Source organism: Passer domesticus, unplaced genomic scaffold (assembly GCF_036417665.1).
Source record: "Passer domesticus isolate bPasDom1 unplaced genomic scaffold, bPasDom1.hap1 HAP1_SCAFFOLD_44, whole genome shotgun sequence".
Lineage (NCBI taxonomy): Eukaryota > Metazoa > Chordata > Aves > Passeriformes > Passeridae > Passer > Passer domesticus.
Window position 1 is genome coordinate 2,290,469 of NW_026990160.1, and position 19,266 is coordinate 2,309,734.

Sequence of the window (19,266 nt, forward strand, 5' to 3'; positions counted from 1 at the left end):
AGATGCGTTGTTAATGTAAAAGCAACAAAAAGCAACCCAAATAGTGAGTGAGCATCACTTGAGCTGCACCTCTGCCAGTTAGGGATGGATCCCTCCTGCTCCTTGCCCTGCCTGAGGCACCTGTGTGGGGCTGGTTGTCCCTGTCATTTACCTTTCAATTGCACAACAAACAACAAGTTTCTTGGAAAACAGTTGGCTTTTCAGACTCTCCCGGCATTCAAGTGAGTCCAGGAGATGCAGGGATGAGCTGATAAGTGGCTTTGGATGGTCTTGGCTGTTGGGTGTTGCTGTGTTTCCTGATGCTCCAAAGCAATCCCTGGCACGCTGCTTTTGTGAAAGGCAGAACAGCTCAAGAGAAAAATGTGCTTGAAATTACCTGTTCTGGGGAAATGCAATCACTGCGAATTTTCTGCTGGGAACTGCTTGTGAACAAAGATGGAGCCTGAGTGAGGGATGTGCCCTTGTGGGGGTGCCTTACACTGACACAAAGCTCTCTGTGCCTCTCCAGAGGGTTGTCACCCTACAGAAACTTGTCACTTGAGGAATCTCCTGGCAGGGCAGGGAGGGGGATTTGACATCACAGCTGCGTGCCTGGGAAAAACGTCGAGGCAAATTCTTCTTTTCTGGCCAGGAAAGCCAGGGTGTGTGCCTGCTGTGTTCCACGAGGAGGAAATCAATTGCTGAGGGATTTCTGCTGGGAGATTAGTGCTTTATGAAATTCATGCCAGGGGCAGAGGACTGGGGAGCTGCCAACGATAGCACTGTCTTCCTCCCCTCTGCTGCTTTAATTGTTTGTAATAATTGAATAAATAGCACTGTTCTTCCCTGCAGCAAACATAGGCATGTGGCATTTTATTATCTTTAATAGGGCTCCTGTTTGGAATTTCCTTGCTGTATTTCCTTCTTTGCAGAATTGGTCCAAAACTTGGAGGAGTTGGTGTGAGAACTGGACTTTGTGCTGTCAACATTCTGAGTGTTGAGCCGTGCTAAATCCGTACAACTATATGGGAATGAAATAAATGACATGATTTAAAGAAGGAAATGCTCCTGGCTTAGGCATTTTATCTGCACAAATGCACACTAGGAGAGGAAGAGCAAATCAGGTACAAGCTCCCAGTACTTACAGAAGAATGAATGGAAGTAACTTCCTGTTTAGGCTGGAAATTAGGAGAACATTTGTACCCATCAGAAGGGTGTTGAACTGGAGCAGCTGCCTAGTGACAAAAGACAAGTGGAGAAGTGAAAGCCCAAATTAAAGGCTTTTAGTGTGGAGTTTTTTGGATGTTGGGGTCTTCAGAAGTAGATCTTGAGTCCCACGGGCAATGCAGGCAGCTTCCCAGGGGAGCATCTCTGTCCCGTGCCAGGGCCCTGCTGCCCTGGTCCCACAGAGTGATTTGGGGGGTACCTGATGGCCCAGCAGAGTTTCGGGAAATGCCTCAATGTTTGTTGGATTTGAATGGCATTTGGGTCAAACTGAGTTTCTCCTCTGAGGGATGGAGTCTTGAGCTCTCACAGGTTTTGCTTGAACATGTCTTTCATCTGTCCCCCAGCCCAAAAACCCCCAGCAGATCCCTGCTCCTCCCTCTCTGTGTCTCCCACAGCTGTGATCCTCAGAGCTTTTCCTTTACACAAAAAAACCTGGAAATTGGCTGGGGTTTATTCCCTCTTGGCGACAAAATTGTCTCCTATTGTGCAGCTCAGGGGGAAAGGAACCTCTTCCTCCCTTCAGTGTGCTGCAACAGTGTTTTGTTCCTCTTTGTGAAGAACTAGGAAGAAACACTTCTTTTTAAGCTGAGGGAGCCCAATTCAATTCCCTTATCATTTTCAGCAAAATAACCAAGTTATTTATGTTGAAAGTCACTCCAAAATTTTGAAGAGACCTTTTTAGAAAATATTTCTCTTGGTGACTGGTTACGAGTGGGTATGGGAAGAAACTCTTTGCCTTGAACCTCTCAAAGCAGTAATTTCTTCCCAAAGAGTAGATGTAATTTCATTTGCATGGTGAAAAAAATTAAGTAGTAGTGGACCAAAGGAGCTTCAAGATGATCTCCATTTGCTGTCAATGACTGAATTAAATGCACAGGGTTCCTATCAGCTGTGCCCGACAAAACATTGCTTTTGGGTTATGGAGGTTTTGTCAGAAATCTTTGTAGCATGAATAGTTCATGGACTTATCTCTGCTGGCTTCAGCCATTCCTGCTGTCCATCATATCTTGCTCTTATGAGGAAGCTCTTTTCATTATGTTGCCTTTTAATTCAGATATCTGAGCCTTTTTCTACTTCTGAAAAAGTCCCAGTTTTCAGGAGGACAAACATTTTCTTATCTGTGAGTGTATTCAGTAGTGGCCACACAAGTGAAGGCAAGGAACTGGCAGGTGATAATTTATGGAACTTTCTATAATGGAAAAACCTCAGCATTCAATTTCCATCTCTTTAGAAATCTTTATTTCTTTTCTTGTCTCTTGTGCACTTTGTGGCTGGTCTGAGTTTAGTGCTTGGAAATGCAATTCTATGGATCCCAATTCTTTTGAGAGAGAATCATCTTGTACACAAAGCCAAATAAATTGAACTTTTCAATATCAGAGCAGTTTGACATCCAGGCTTGGGGACCTGGCCGTGGTTAGTGCCTGACCAGCCTCAGCACACAGAGTTTGTCTGATTTAGGTGAAATTTCATTCATTGGAGACAAAGTAAAATTGCCTCTTATTTGCCCAGCACTAAAAATCCATCTGAAGCTGATTGCCAAGAATTGCTGCTGAGTGATGGGATTAACCCCTGCAATGGCACCATGAAATGAGAGACTGGGAGAGGAATATTAAACAATGGCATTTCCAGCCATGTGCAGGCCCTGGTCTTCTGCTCTTGGCTTGGTGCTGTCCAAGGGACTGGTTTTGATGGTTCTAGAGGCACTAATCTGGGCAGTGAAATGCACCTCAGGCACCAATTGCATCTCTGGTGTCTGCAAGTGCCTTTATCTCCCTTCATGCTCCTCAGAACCGAAATCCTGAAAGGACCAAGTGAATCTCAGACTTTGGGAAGGCCCAATAGTGACAGATTTTGGTGAGATTTGAGTCAGGAGATGGAAGCAGCAGCAGAAAGTGCTGTAATCTTCATCCCTGCACTCTCCTGCATGCTGATACAGTGTGAAGGAGGCAGGGATTCCATAAAGCACCTTCTGTAGCTCCTGAGGGAAAACAAGTGGCAAGTTCTTTAATTTCTTAGAGTTTCAGGCATGTTTGGCTGTGCTGCACCTCAGGGCCAGGCTCTGCCTCTCTCTGCTCCAGCTGGTGCTTCCAAACTGCCCTCTGTGATTTTTATTTGCAAACCAGCTCTCTGACCAGCTTCCACTTTGCTTTAAAAATTCATCACCACGTTTGTGGCTGAACAGGTCCCAGAGCTGGGGAGGAGGATTTGAGATGCAATTTGCATCACAGAGTTGTTACAGCGGGGAAAATGTCACATCCCTCCTGTGCCTGGCGCTGCTAATCTTGTTCTGAACATTGGAAACCGCTTCAGCTGCTCTCATTATACCTCAATTTGATTACTGCTTTGATTTCACACCTCTTTCATGCATGATTTTCCTCTCTCCTTGGCTGGAATTGTGAAGCCTGAGAATTTGTCAAGCCTTGGGACAGTTCCCATCACCTATCCCTGCTCCTAAAGCTGCTTTGAATTATCTTAGGAACCTGAGCATGAGGGAAACTGGCAGGACTTTGGTGAGAGGAAAAGTAAGGCACAGAGGCCAAAGTGTAAATGCAGAGTCTGGGGACTCTGTTGTGGGGATCTGGGCCCTGCAAACGGATGTTCTTCCCTGTGAATGGCTGGTTCCTTCTCTATCTCCTCCTGAAATTCCTGAGGACCAGGGATGGTGCTGGTACTGCAGCCACACAAACTCCCCATGGAGCTTTGTGGGACCCAGTGGGAATCATTGATTTGCTGCTTTTGATGAAAAGTTGTGACATGAACCTCAGTGTCAGGGAGGTGACACGTTAATGCTGCTGCTGTCAGACAGTGCCCACACACCCTGTCTGGAGACAGCTCTGGAGAAGATGAAGAAAAACCAGGATTAAATCCCATGTGCTACTGAGCTCTATCAGAAACTGCTTGGAGTGAAGTCTGTGAAGTGACTGGGGAGAGCTGGATGAAAGGGACAGCTCTGAGAAGTGTGTGGTACATCATTGATGTCCTAATACTGATCTTTGCACAGAGATGAAAACGTATCAGTTTGCATGGCCTGAATGTCTGGCTCTGGAAATTCTGCATTGCACAAGATGTGCTGAGCTCAACTGGCTCTGAAATATCATCTCTGCACCTTAGCCAGGAACAACATCAGAGTTCTGAACAGATTCATCAAAATCAGTCATAAGTCAGAAGCAAACCTTGGCAATACACATCTGTGGCAGGTGAGGAGACCAAAAGCTCCCATTCTTGTTCTTGCTGAATGAATTCAGCAATAAAAATTCCTCTCTCTTGGCATTAAAATATTTTAGTTTCAGCTCTGCCCCAGACTATCAGTGTCAAGTATTTCTCTGGGTGCTTGGGGGTAGGTTCTCCCCCTGGAGCTCTCTGCAGGTTGGTGCTAATTCAAGATGTTCCCTCAGGTTCAGATGCTTTGCTGCCTGAGCAGAGTGTGCAGAACAGGGATTACAAGCACTGACATTTGCTGTGCTAGAAAGTGCAAGGGACACATTTGTGCCAATGAACGTCACACCTTGAACTAGGAGGATCAATTCTTGTGCTCACCAGAGTCTGTGGACAGAGGGGGTTTCCAAAGGAAATCTTGGTCCATGTAGGGCTGAGGCTCCCTCCAGGCTGGCTCCAGCCCCTCAGGGTGCCCAGGAGCAGGACTTGCCCACAGCCCAGTGCCCCCTCCTTAGCCCTGGGGCTGCCCAGGGAAGAGCCATGGCTGAGGCTCTGCAGGAGCACACAGGCTCAGCCCTGCTCCAACATGGGATCCGTGGGCCAGGGCACGCTGGGCTTTGCCCCTACAGCTCCCAAGTCTGTCCAGAAAAACTGCAAGGAGAGGCTCACCTCTGTCAGTGTGACCCCTCTGTGCACAGGGACCCCCACTCCTGGGGTGGCTATGCCAGGGACCTCCAGCCCTGGGAACCTGGAGCAAGTGGAAACTACAACTTTGCAAAATGCTGCCTGTGCCTGAAGCAAATACAGGGAGACTGGGGTGTGAAAAATAAAATTTGTTTATTACAGAAAAACAGCAGCAAAAATACAGAAGATATTTACATTGTAAGAATATTTGTAACAACAACAATCGATAGAACATATATACAGAAAAACCAACCTAGCAAAACTATGTGAAACTTATTTACAGAAGTCAAAAATTGCCCTACAATCTATATTCTAAAGAAAAACAACAAACGGTAGAACATATATACAAAAGGGTGGCATCTCTGTCCATGATGTCCATCGCACCTGGAAGAAAAGCAAATGCCACGGTCATTCCAGTCAGGCACAGAGGGCTCTTGCATGTGCCCCCAGTCTGGCACAGCTGGCCCAGCAGCAGGACTCTGCTAGCAGAACTGAGCCTGGCTGGGTCTGGCATGGAGCTTGTGTGGAGCAAAGCAGGCAGAGGACAGGCTGTGGATGGCCACCAGAATCCAGTGCCCTGGCTACAATGTCCCTGAGCAGGGAGCACCCAGCCCAGCCCCAGCCTGGCAGCAGGAGACCCACTCTGCCTGTCCTGCTGCTGGCATTGCTCTTCATGCCAAGATCATGGCCTCTTCCTCACCCTTTTAATCAATGTCCATGTCATCAATGGACTCGTCCATATCAACCTCCATCTCTTCTTCCACCTCCACATCCACCTCCATCTCCTCCTCCATATCAATCTTTGCATCCACCTCCATCTCCTCCTCTCTGTCTGGGACAGCCTGCAGAGGTAGCAAAACCTCAGAGTGGGGTCCCTGTCCCACTCCATGCCCACAGAGCTCCAGCCCACCCAGGCAGGTGGGGAGTGTCCACCTCCATGGAATGGCACCATACCTTCCTCAGGACAAATGGGAGCATCCTGCAGGGCTGGATGACAAAATGCAGGCACTAAGGATCTTGTAGGACTGCTGGGCTTTTCAGGGGGCAGATGACAAGAAGAGTGGGCAGGAGCAGGGTGAAGAGTGTGCAAACACAGCGGCCAAGGGTTGTGTTGTGCCCTTTGCTGGGCGCTGGACGTTCCAGCTGGAGCGTGGGCTGTGACATCACAGTTCCCAGGCTCCATCTGAAGTGGACAGTGGAGACCATGGAATGATGGAGTCCCTGAAGGGTTGGGCTTGCAAGGGAGCCTGAAGAACAACATCTTGTTCCCAGCTGAGCAGTCTTCCCCCAGAGCGTGCTGCTCAGAGCCCTGTTGCCAAGGATGGGGCATGCACAGCCTCTGTGCACAGCCTGGGCCAGTGCCCCACCACCCGCAGTGGAAAAGAGCAGCTTCCTTAGATGCAGCTTCAATCAACCTGCTGCAGTTGAAAGCCATCCCCCCTTGTCCTGTCAGCACAGGCCCTGCTGAACACTCTGTCCCCTTCTTTCCTGCGGGACCCTTCCAGTCCTGCAGAGCCACAGTGAGGCCTCCCAGTGTCTCCTCTCTCCAGGCTGAGCATCCCCAGCCCCACTTGCCCAGCAGTCAGTCACATCAGGGCCAGTCAAGGCTGCAGGGTAGCAAATAGCATCAGGAACTGAGAGATGCAAGCTTTAGACCCACGTTTGCCTCTAAATGTACAAAATTAATAGTAGTGGAGAGGAAGGTGGGACACTGGTTCTGTTCTAACTGGTGATTTTTTGTTTCTTCTTTTCTGTCATGCTGACCCAGGTTTTTCTGTTTGAAAGGAAGCTTGGCACAATGTCCATTGTCTTCTCCATTTGTGAAACACTAAGTGGAGTGTGGGCAGGCTGATATGCAGAGCAAAACCTGAAAATATACTAGTGATCCTGAGCCTGGGGGATGCAGCTAAACCCATCCAAAAGTAATTTCTGGAAAGCTGATCCTGGTTTACTTTATCTTCAGTTTGGCTTTGCCAACTTCACCAGTCATTTATGAAAAAGCAAACAAAAAACTCAAACCAAATCAGACAAAAACCCAAACAAATGTAGAAACAAACAAACCCACGCAAACCAGTCCAACAAATAGATCAAAAACCCCAAATAAAACTACAGGGAATGAGGAGTTAGGATTAATTTTGAGGATAGCACAGCAGGCAAATGGCTGCTTGCCACAGGATCACCATCAAAAGCCACATAGAACAGCTGCTCCAAAATATACCCAAGAGGAGAAAAAGAAAAAGTGATCCATGGCAACTTTGGGGGCAGCTCCACATTCAGGTGAAGGATGAGCACGCAGTGGTACAGATCCAGCATTGCCCACCCTCCAGACTGCTCTTTGCTCCTGATGAAAGACCCTTGCAGGACTGTGGCCCCTCTCAGTGCAGTGTCAGTCACTGCCAGAGCTCTCAGCTGAGCCACTGGCATTTGCAGAGTGACATCCAGCCACAATCCTACTGCCTGCTGAGCACCTGTGGAAGATCCTGAGCATCTTCATGCCTAGGACTGCCGCTTCCCGGCTAGCTGATGACAATGTGGGGGGGGGGGGGGGGGTGGCAGGTTCCCCCTGGAGCTCCGTTGAATCCCAGTTGTCAATTGTTTTGGTGCAATATAAAACACAGGCAGCGCACACGGGTCCCAGGGAAACTTTATTTGATGGTAAACTTCCCCTTTTCCTCTCCTGAGACCCCGATCAAGGGGCAAACAAAGACTTCTGTGCGGGGGGAGGTCAGGGGTCAGCACAACTTTCAACAAATCAGGAGAGTTGGGAGTAAAAATCCTAGGCAGGGATAACAGCAGTGAACCAATAACGTTCCAAGGGAGGAAAAGCGGTTTCAATAAGCGGCTAAAATTTGGAGAAATAGAAACTGGAAACTAGCTGACGAAATAACTGGGAAAAGGCAGAGACAAAAGGAAAACAGCACCCAGGAAAACCACCAAATCACAAATCAAACCATAAACCTACTAATAAACCAAAAAGCACGATACAGCATCTGCCCGTTCTTAAATACAAAAAGGACATTAAAGTTTATCTAAAAGAACAAAAGGTATTAGTGTAATAAATCATAAAATTTTACAAACATAAAATAAAACTAATTATAATTTTAAAATTTTTCAAAAACTCAAATAATTTTGGATATGTCTAATTTAGCTTATACTTGTCTTGTTTTTCACTGATTATGTATTTTAACTATCATTTTATTCATTTCTTCAATTCACTGTGAAATAATATCTTAATTTTTGAATAATTAGCTGGTAAAAATTGGCCTCAAAAGGTAATTAAAAATTGTTTTAAATTGTCAAACAAAAACTCAAAAGTGACAAACTTAAAAAGAATTTAACATTTCATAGAAAGCTTACCATTTCATAAAAGGATGTTCCATAGAAAGATGTTTCATAGTTTCCAGGAGTTCAATGTGTAAAACAAACAGATTTATTTCATGTTACATAAATATAAATTTTCTTTTCATTTTGACTCAAAACTTATGATGTAAAACTTGAAGGTATGGTATTAAATTGATTAAAAACCAATTGGCTCCTGGTTACTGTTTTTTTAACAATTTAACATTTCTTTTATTAATACAACTACAATTTATTTCATAATACAAAGCAAAGCAATGAGATGTTCTTCACATCAATTTGGCTGATCTTCTTCTCTGTTTCAAAACTTCAGTTATCTTGTTCTTCTGTTGGGAAACTCAAGTTTGAAGGTTTTCTCTCTTCAAGGAAATTCAGTTCAGAAAATGGTCATGATCAAATGTAGCATAGTAGACTTCGGTGTAGTTATAACATTCTTCTTTCTATAACATGCAACTGAACAACTGGGTTAGTTTTCCAAAATTATTTCAAATATGACAAACAACTCATTTTTTTAAAAACCATACAAAAACATATGTTCAAAATAAAACCACTTAATTCTTCAAAACTGAAAACCTGTATAGTAATTGAACTTTTATAAATTTAATCAAATGAATAATCTTTTACTTCTGTAAAAAGCACTGTTTAAAAACCTTTAAAAAGGTATTTTGCATTTTCAAATCACATTAATAACTTTTCAAATTAACAAACTAATTGTTATTAAAACTCAATTGTTATAAAACCTCTAATTAATTTAAAGCAAAAACTTTAAGTTCACCCTTTAATATCATCACTGTGAGTATGGCCTTTGCAGGGCCCTTTGCAAAAAGGCAATACCCAGGGTTTAAAGGATAATTCTATAATTGAATTTTTAAACTTGTCAATTTTGTAAAAATATAAACTGAATTAAAATTTGTGCTTTTGCCAATTTATAGTAATATAAAATTAAAAGGAACATTGGGTAAGGTTTGACTAGGAAAATGGAGAGGGAAACTTGAGCAGCACTTCTTAGAGTTAAAAATTAAAATACTTTAATTATTAAAAATATATAAAGTTGCATCAAAATAACAAAACCTTCTAAATTTGTTCTTTTGGTTCTCTGCTTACTTATTGTTTCTTGCAATCACTAAAATTCACAAGTCTATAATTTGAAAATTTCTTACAAGGGTTTTTTAAAATCCTAAATTATTTAAAAGGTCTTTTATAAAAATTAAATGCTAATTCAATCTGAATTTCACAGAAGGTGTTGTAAAACAATTGCCGGCTGCTCAAGTGATTAGGGTTATGTGAGGGGATGGATCCGGGCACCGCTGCCCTGTGGGGGAAAGCAAGACTGCCATTACCAGATCGGGTTTCCAATTCTCCCTCTTCCCCGCAGGGCTCCCCTCCCGAGGGGAGGGGGCTCTCAAGGAGAGCGGTTTCTGGGCAGGGGCCGGGTTGGGGTCCTCGTCCCCAGAGGCGGAACTGGGAGAAGGAGCAGACATTGCTTCAGACCCACGCCTCCCCCTCAGCAGGAACGGGCTGACACCTTCCCCGTGGAATGTGGCCCCCTCAGGGTGAACTGGTTTAGGACAAATTAGGGGAAAATATCTCCAAAGGAGCCCCTTATAGGAAACAAAACCCTCCGCACCTTCCCCCCTCCCCACCACTGGGTTCGGGAAGAATTTCTTCAGAGGGGAAGTGGAAAAAGCTTGTTTATTAAAGAACAACAAAAAAAACCACTCCCAGCACAAGAGAAATAGCCCGAGATGGCAACAGATGTTTCACCAGTCCAAGGGGTCGAGCCGTTTCTCTCTTCGCTGCGGAGGGTACGAAGCTTCTCTTGCAGACCCCGGACAGAGCCTCTTGCCCGGCGCCGGTCCGATATCTTCGGGGGGGAAAAGGGTGGGGGGGGGGGAAAGGGAAGAAAGGGAACAACAGAAACCGGGGAAAGGAAAAAAAAATGGCGAAAAAAGCAAGCGAGCTAAAAAAAGCAAGGAAAAAAAGAAAGAGAAGCAAAGCTAGAAGAGCAAGCAAGCAGCCAGCCGGCCAAGCAGCATGCAAAAAGCCCAGCCCCAAGGCAGGGGCGGGGGAAGGACAAAACGATAGACACAACAAACGGAGCAGGGAACAGAAACCACGATTTGGGATAATAAGCATGAAAATGTCCTGTCCCCACGACATTCCACCCCTTATCCCATATCGTGAACATGTTATTGAACAACGTAAACTTTCTTCTCACTTGCTCCAACCTTCGACACTTACACGTTTTCTTTCATTCTTACTTGCTCAGACCTTCGACACTTTCATATTTCCTTCTGTTTCATGTCTGTATGATCTAATGTACAGACAATGGTGGTCACGCTTAACAAACAATGATATCATCCCACAATCAGATCTCCCTGAGGTACGCAACGGGTTGTCCCATCTTTCTGCATTATCCACCAGGTATAACCTGGTCCTTGAGCAAAGACAATCCCACGAATGGGTTTGCCTGTACTCGAGGCAGGATTAATCCATACTGTCTTCCCCAACAAACCTCTGACATGGGCCACTGGGACTGTATCTCCATCTACTATATTGAGGGACTCAGACCGGGCAGGACCTGCTCGGTTGGTGGAACCTCGAGTGTTAACTAACCAGGTGGCCCTGGCTAAATGCTGCTCCCAGTTCTTGAGAGACCCCCCACCCAATGCCTTCAAGGTGGTCTTTAACAATCCATTGCATCTCTCCACTTTACCTGCAGCTGGTGCATGGTAGGGGATGTGGTATACCCACTCAATGCCATGTTCCCTAGCCCAGGTGTTAATAAGATTATTTTTAAAATGAGTCCCATTGTCTGACTCAATCCTCTCAGGGGTACCATGCCTCCAAAGGACCTGCTTTTCAAGGCCCAGGATGGTGTTACGGGCAGTAGCATGAGGCACAGGATAGGTCTCCAACCATCCTGTGGTGGCTTCTACCATTGTGAGCACGTAGCGCTTGCCTTGGCGGGTTTGAGGCAGTGTGATGTAATCAATCTGCCAGGCCTCCCCATACTTGTATTTGGACCACCGCCCACCATACCATAGGGGCTTCACTCGCTTGGCCTGTTTGATGGCAGCACACGTCTCACAGTCATGGATAACCTGAGAAACACTGTCCATGGTTAAATCCACCCCTCGGTCTCGTGCCCACTTGTAGGTGGCATCTCTACCCTGATGGCCTGAGGCATCATGGGCCCATCGAGCTAGGAATAACTCTCCCTTGTGTTCCCAATCTAGGTCTATCTTTGACATCCCTATCCTTGCAGCCTGATCTACCTGATGATTGTTTTGCTGCTCTTCATTAGCTCTGCTTCTGGGGACATGGGCATCTACGTGGCGAACCTTCACAGGTAGTTTCTCTAACCTGGTGGCAATATCTTTCCATTCTTCAGCAGCCCAAATTGGCTTTCCTCTACGCTGCCAGTTAGCCCCTTTCCATCTCTCCAGCCAGCCCCACAGCGCATTGGCTACCATCCACGAATCAGTGTAGAGGTAGAGCTTTGGCCACTTCTCTCTTTCAGCAATGTCCAGAGCCAGCTGAACGGCCTTAAGTTCAGCGAGTTGGCTTGATCCACCCTCTCCTTCAGTGGCTTCTGCGACCTGTCGTGTGGGGCTCCATACAGCTGCTTTCCACTTCCGTTTCATTCCCACAATGCGGCAAGAACCATCAGTAAAAAGAGCATACCGTGTTTCTTCTGCCGGCAGTTGGTTGTATGGTGGTGCTTCTTCCGCTCGTGTCACTTCTTGTTCTTCTTCATCAGCGAGACCAAAATTCTCACCTTCAGGCCAGTTTGTAATTACTTCCAGAATCCCAGGTCGATTCAGGTTTCCAATACGGGCGCGCTGTGTGATGAGAGCAATCCACTTGCTCCATGTTGCACTGGTGGCATGGTGGGTAGAGGGAGTCTTTCCTCTGAACATCCACCCCAGCACTGGTAGTCGGGGTGCCAGGAGGAGTTGTGCCTCCGTGCCAATCACCTCCGAGGCGGCTTGGACTCCTTCATAGGCTGCCAGAATTTCCTTCTCTGTAGGAGTGTAGCTGGCTTCAGACCCTCTATAGCTTCGACTCCAGAATCCTAATGGTCGGCCTCGAGTCTCACCAGGCACCTTCTGCCAAAGGCTCCAGGACAGGCCATGGTTCCCGGCTGCAGAGTAGAGCACGTTCTTCACATCTGGTCCTGTCCTGACTGGGCCAAGGGCTACAGCATGAGCAATCTCCTGCTTGATCTGGGCAAAGGCTTGCTGCTGTTCCGGGCCCCAGTGGAAATCGTTCTTCTTGCGGGTGACCAGGTAGAGAGGGCTCACAATCTGGCTATACTCCGGAATGTGCATTCTCCAAAACCCTATGGCGCCTAGGAAAGCTTGTGTTTCCTTTTTGCTGGTTGGTGGGGACATAGCTGTGATCTTATTGATGACATCGGTGGGAATCTGACGCCGTCCATCTTGCCACTTCACTCCAAGGAACTGGATCTCTCGAGCAGGTCCCTTGACTTTGCTCTTCTTGATGGCAAAACCGGCTTTCAGGAGAATCTGGATTATTTTCTCTCCTTTCTCAAACACTTCTGTTGCCGTTTTCCCCCACACAATGATATCATCGATGTATTGCAGATGTTCTGGAGCCTCACCCTCCTCTAATGCAGTTTGGATCAGTCCATGGCAGATAGTGGGACTGTGTTTCCACCCCTGGGGCAGTCGGTTCCAGGTGTACTGCACGCCCCTCCAGGTGAAAGCAAACTGAGGCCTGCATTCTGCTGCCAGAGGAATGGAGAAAAACGCATTAGCAATATCAATAGTGGCATACCACTTCGCTGCCTTGGACTCCAGCTCGTACTGGAGTTCCAGCATGTCCGGCACAGCAGCGCTCAGTGGTGGTGTCACTTCATTCAAGGCACGATAGTCCACCGTCAATCTCCATTCCCCTTCAGATTTACGCACAGGCCAGATGGGGCTGTTGAAGGGTGAGTGGGTTTTGCTAACCACCCCTTGGCTCTCCAGCTCACGAATCATTTTGTGGATGGGGATCACGGCATCTCGATTCGTTCTATACTGCCGGCGATGCACTGTCGAGGTCGCAATTGGCACGAGCTGCTCTTCTACCCTCGGGAGTCCTACTGCAGATGGGTTTTCTGTCAGTCCAGGCAAGGTGTTCAATTGCTTAACGTTCTCTGCCTCTACAGCAGCTATGCCAAAAGCCCATCTGAGTCCCTTTGGGTCTTTGTAATAGCCGTTCCGGAGGAAGTCTATGCCCAGAATACACGGAGCCCCTGGGCCAGTCACAATAGGATGTTTCTTCCACTCCTTCCCAGTCAGGCTCACCTCAGCTTCCACCAGGGTCAGTTGTTGTGATCCCCCTGTCACACCAGCAATGGAAACAGGCTCGGCCCCCACATGTCCCGATGGTATCAGAGTACACTGTGCACCAGTATCCACTAAAGTGTCATATTTTTGTGGTTCTGATGTGCCAGGCCATCGGATCCACACCGTCCAAAAGATACGGTTTTCCCATGCCTCTACCTGGCTAGAGGCAGGGCCCCTCTACGCCTGTTTATCCTTCTTTCCTGGGGCATATGTCTTGGAGGTTCCCTCAAGGGGATCAGACATGTCATCATCATCATACCTGGCTGTTCGGCTACGGGCAACTGGGGCTGCTTTCCTTTTCTTACCTTCCTTCAATTCACGCACCCGTTGTGCCAGAGCAGCAGTAGGCTTCCCATCCCATTTCCTCATGTTTTCTCCAGACTCACGTAAGAAGAACCACAACTCAGCTCGTGGGGTGTACCTTCTCTCCCCAACAAGGGAACGTCTGCGTTGGGTACCAGGGCCTCTAATTTGTACAGCTGAAATTTGGAGGAGGTCTTCCTTAATCTCTTCCCTGAGTTTCTTGCTGCTTTCCTCTATTTTGTCTTCTAGTTCCTGCAGTCGTGTTTCCACAGCTGCAATTCTGGCATGAGTCGGGCCATGTACAGCATCCGCATATGCCCGAAGTTTCTTCGCCATATCGAGTACAGTCTCATATACCTCCTCCCGCTTCATTATTGCTAGAGCAGAAGCGTATTCAGGTGGCCCAAGTCGCACCAGTTTCCTCCACATTACAGGTGTGCATGGTACAAAGTCCGGATTCCTAGTTGTTACATCGTCTGAAAAAATGATCTCCACCACTGCCATCTCCCTCAGGCGTTGGATCCCCTGTTCTATGGTCTTCCATCATGTCTGCTGAACATAGAGGTCATCGGCACACAGATATCTCTGTGCCACGCTGTCCAGGACCCGTTCCCAGAGGCTGTGAGGGCTAGCCCCCCTCATCATGCCTTGGTCGATGACAGGATCATGTGACAGGGATCCCAAATGCCTCGCTTCAGTGCCATCCAGAATGGTAGCCTCCCCTGCCGCATCCCAAAGGCGGACCAGCCAACTAATTATAGATTCGTCGGGCTGTCGCCGATAATCCTTCCTTAGGCCTCGAAGGTCCCTCAGGGAGAAGGAATCAATAGTGGCCTCTGATCTTGTGCCAGTTGCTTTGACTCCTGATTTTATGTCAGGAGGTGTTGAGGGTCCTTCTCCTGCATCGTAATCATCATCATCCTCCACTGGTCGGTCAGACTTATCTGTACACTTTCCACTTCTTGTACTAGTAGCAACAGCCCTTGGTTGAGGCTCACTGTCTGATTTAACTGCTGGCTTCGAGCCTGGGGTGTTAGCTGCAGCCTGAGTAACTGGGATAGCTGCTGATTTATCTCCCTGCCCCCCTGCCTCTGTCTGCTGCCCTACAGTATCTAGCAGGGTACGATAAGCATATGCCAGGGCCCAGCTCACTGCAAGGATCCTTTTCTCCTTAGGGTTATCCTGGCATTTCCCTTTCAGGTACTTCGCCACCTCAGCCGGGTTCTGAATTTGTTCAGATGGAAAGTCCCAGTCTACCGGATCAGAAAACTCCTTTAAAATTTGGCCCATATCCTCCCATTTCCCACACCACTCAGGACTTTTTACCCTTGGTTGTACCCCTAAATCAGGGGTCTCACCAGCCCCTCTAGAAATTTCAGCCTTCATCTTATATAAACTGCAGACAGTATAGAGCAAGGTTGTTAAATTAAATAACAGAAAGATGGTGTCCTTGGCAGTCAGGGAGAACTGAACATTTTCTAATAGAAATGTAAACAATTCGGAGGAGGAAAAGGAAAGCAAAGGCTGAATAACCTCCGCCCCCATAACAAATTTAACACACAGCCGCAACCACGAATTATACATTCCTGGAACCGATAACAACATTTTTATAAGCCCCTTGCAAAGTATCACACTCAAGCCCAGCCCGATGAATATTCTGGTTAGTGCCCCTCTGCTACAAAAGCTACGTATTAGGGACAATGCCGGAGCTATTTCTGGATAAGAAAATAACCCCAGTGACCATAAAGCTATGAAAACTTCAAAGAACCCTAATGACCAGAGATAGAGGCAGGCTTTCACTCCAAATGACATTACAACTTTAAAAGGAGACATACCAATATTCCCACAAACAGTTAAAGCCAAAAATATTATTAGAGTAAAGCTTTTTCCACTTCGTCCGGTTTCCCCGTACGGGCCACCAAATTTTTTGAACTGGTTTAGGACAAATTAGGGGAAAATATCTCCAAAGGAGCCCCTTATAGGAAACAAAACCCTCCGCACCTTCCCCCCTCCCCACCACTGGGTTCGGGAAGAATTTCTTCAGAGGGGAAGTGGAAAAAGCTTGTTTATTAAAGAACAACAAAAAAACACTCCCAGCACAAGAGAAATAGCCCGAGATGGCAACAGATGTTTCACCAGTCCAAGGGGTCGAGCCGTTTCTCTCTTCGCTGCGGAGGGTACGAAGCTTCTCTTGCAGACCCCGGACAGAGCCCCTTGCCCGGCGCCGGTCCGATATCTTCGGGGGGGGGGAAAAGGGTGGGGGGGGGGGGAAGGGAAGAAAGGGAACAACAGAAACCAGGGAAAGGAAAAAATAAAATGGCGAAAAAGCAAGCGAGCTAAAAAAGCAAGAAAAAAAAAAAAGAAAGAGAAGCAAAGCTAGAAGAGCAAGCAAGCAGCCAGCCGGCCAAGCAGCATGCAAAAAGCCGAGCCCCAAGGCAGGGGGCGGGGGAAGGACAAAACGATAGACACAACAAACGGAGCAGGGAACAGAAACCACGATTTGGGATAATAAGCATGAAAATGTCCTGTCCCCACGACAATCCAGTACCTGCTAAGATCCTTTTTACTCCTCACCCTAACCTGAAAGAATGTCAGCTAGGAAGAGGACCTGGAATGTTAGACCAAAGAAGCGGAATTCCCACTACTCCCTCCAGGATGGAAGCCCCAGCTCTGCCTGCATACCAGCGGACACAGCTGCATCATCCTCCTCCTTCGTGCCACTCCTGGGAGCAGCGGGGATGCAGGCGACCTGTCGTTTCCCATAACCTGAGCTGAATTTTTTTAATAAAGGCATTAAAAAGGAGAAAGATCTCCTGCCCTATTTATGACACTGGTATTGTCCTTCATAGCAAGAAGCTTCAGAAATTTGCATTTTCCTATGCCCTTTGTACCTTGGCAGAGGTTTCTTAAGTAAAAGGTTTAAATTCAACACATAATTCTACAATGTAAAATATAAATGCTTAGTCCATATTGCTAACTTAATTAAACCCCCCCAAAAACCTCCATTTCAACAGCAGCCCCTGCCTGGCTTCTGCCTGCCCACACCATGGCCATCCACGGCTCCTCCTGGGCATGGAGCTCAGTCAGTGCTGGTGCTGGGTGGGCTTTGCTGCTGCTGCCACCTGGACACTGGGGTGACCGCTTGTCCTAGGTTGCAATATAAACATGTATTATATTCCCATCCTCAAGAGCTGCTGAAACCAGGAGGGGCATTGTTTTCTTCCTTATCTCCTGTTAATGGGCCCATCAGTGTCTTGCCACATGACTCAGAGATAACTCCCTCCCAGAGCCATTTCTGTTTAGTGGCTAATCAAGGACCCACAGCATGAGGCAGAATGATATCAGCCCACTGTGAGATGCTCTGCCCATGGGGGAGGAGCTAAGCATCCCCAACTGGATATAATCTGGGATTTGGGACACAACAAGCAGTCTTTCCACTGGATTCCCAGAGGAACCGCCCCCCTTACCCACTGCTTTTCCAGAGGATGAGAGCTACCAGATTGTTTCTACAGGATCACCACTTCCACAAGTCCATTTCATCTGGACTGCTACCACCACCCTAACTAGCAGGGTGTCAGCAGGCTGTATTCTGAGCCTGTCAGTGGTTTTTCTTTTGTATTATTGCATGTGTTTTGGGTTTTTTTCCCTTTTTCTTATAAATTGTATTTCTGACTTGGAGTCTCTCACTGGTTTTGCTTTCCAACCAGAACAAAGATCCTTCTCTTTATTTAAACAGAAGAATAGGCCATTGCCTACCCTGCAAGCGGGGGGGGGTGGGGTGGGGTGTCACCTTCCGTGATTCCAAGAGGGCAAGGCCAGGGGGCTCAGGGGCAGAGGAAGGGATGTGTTGGTCTCAGGAAGGGCTGGAGGGTGCTGGGCTGGTCCTGGGGTCCCTAGAGGTACTCGAGTTGGCTGGGAAGGGACAGACAAAGATAAAAAAAGGGATGAAGGCAGCTTGGGGAGGCCCATGGGGAGAGCAGATGGCAGTGGGATCTACAGGGTTAAAGGAGGTTCCCTCGTAGACTGTTGTTCTGGGGTCCTCTTCACAGAACACTTGAGAGGGCTGTCCAGGCCGTTCCTGCTGCTGGAGGAGCTGCTCACGCTGTCTGGGTGTGAGGTGCAGCCACCGTCTTCCAACTCGTGTCCCGAGGTGCTCCTGTGCAGAGAGGAGGTGGCTGAGGCCCCAGCTGCCAGTGGCACACAGGGACCCTCGTGCACAGCAGGGCCCAGAGCTGGCAAGGCTCCCCAGCACGGCTGGAGCTGCTGGCACAGCTGGGCCCAGCTGGACAGCTGCCCCTCAAGGCCCCGGCCAGCAGGGCACGGCTCTGGGCAGGGTCCCTGGCCAGGAGCGGGCCCCAGAGCGCCTCTGCCTTTCAAGGGCAACCTCGGCCCTGCTCTTTCTCCTCCCCACCTCCCTCTGCCTCTGCCCCGTGCCCCTGGGGCTGCTCTTGGCCAGGCAGCCTCAGTGGGAGCCAGCTCTGGCTGAAGCCCCAGCGGGGCCCCCAGCACAAGGCCCAGCAATTGAGAGGCCAATGGAAGCACTGAGCAGCAGCAGAACCCTCAGCAGAGTTATTTGGACAATCATGGGCTGGCCACAACTCCACTGCAGCCTCAATGGGAATGCTCCCTGTCCATGCTGGACTTTGAAAAGAAGCTGTTGGAGGGGGCGGGCAATAAAACACTCACTGTTTTCTGTTCCAGGAATACCCGATTCCAAAGCAGCACAACATGAAGACAAGCTCCAAACAAAGGACGCCTGGCAGTAACCCTAGCCAGCAGCCGGTTCCCTGACAGAAACCCCTTCCGAGGCCATCCTGGGCATTGGGAACAGGTCTTGTGGTGCCGGCTGCATCTGTGGGAGCAATGGGGAGCGTGAGCCCGTGCTGTGCTGCACTGCTGAGCTGGCAGCACGGTGGATACGGGCAGGACGTCCTCTGTTTCCCCCAGAGCTGGGGCCTGCAGGCACCTTGCCGGCCCTTGGCACAGGCTGTGCCAGCCAACAAAGCCCAGCAGGCCGGGAGGAGAGCCCGGGGGCAGCGCAGCTGCTTGGGCAGTGGCTGCTGCCAGGGACACGAGCCAAAGCCATCCCTGAGCAGCCACTGCCAGCCCTGGCCCTCCCTGCCCCGTGACAGCTCCCCCAGACCAGGGGACAGGCTCAGGCCCTGTCAGGACCCAGCGCAGCCCCTGCCCAGTCGGGAGC

The 19,266-nt window shown here is 48.3% G+C and overlaps 1 protein-coding gene and 2 long non-coding RNA genes across 3 annotated transcripts in view; all 3 read right to left on the minus strand.

The window, feature by feature from the left end:
* Positions 1–5,180: 5,180 nt before the first annotated feature.
* LOC135292632 (uncharacterized) lies at positions 5,181–6,140 on the minus strand. The gene is made up of 3 exons (XR_010354856.1): positions 6,001–6,140; positions 5,747–5,888; positions 5,181–5,430 (listed from the first exon to the last, which is right to left on the minus strand). It is a non-coding gene; the product is annotated as an uncharacterized LOC135292632 (long non-coding RNA).
* Positions 6,141–8,002: 1,862 nt separating this feature from the next.
* On the minus strand, positions 8,003–10,201 carry LOC135292718 (uncharacterized). Its single transcript, XR_010354899.1, has 2 exons — positions 9,744–10,201; positions 8,003–8,856 (listed from the first exon to the last, which is right to left on the minus strand). It is a non-coding gene; the product is annotated as an uncharacterized LOC135292718 (long non-coding RNA).
* Positions 10,202–17,845: 7,644 nt separating this feature from the next.
* LOC135292737 (uncharacterized) overlaps positions 17,846–19,266 on the minus strand; it is a 102,045-nt gene continuing 100,624 nt past the window's right edge. Inside the window, exons 36-37 of the mRNA XM_064406833.1 lie at positions 18,753–18,918; positions 17,846–18,222 (exon numbers count right to left, since the gene is read on the minus strand). Coding sequence (XP_064262903.1) covers positions 18,060–18,222; positions 18,753–18,918 — 329 coding nt within the window. The 3' untranslated portion in view covers positions 17,846–18,059. The remainder of the gene's footprint in view (positions 18,223–18,752; positions 18,919–19,266) is intronic.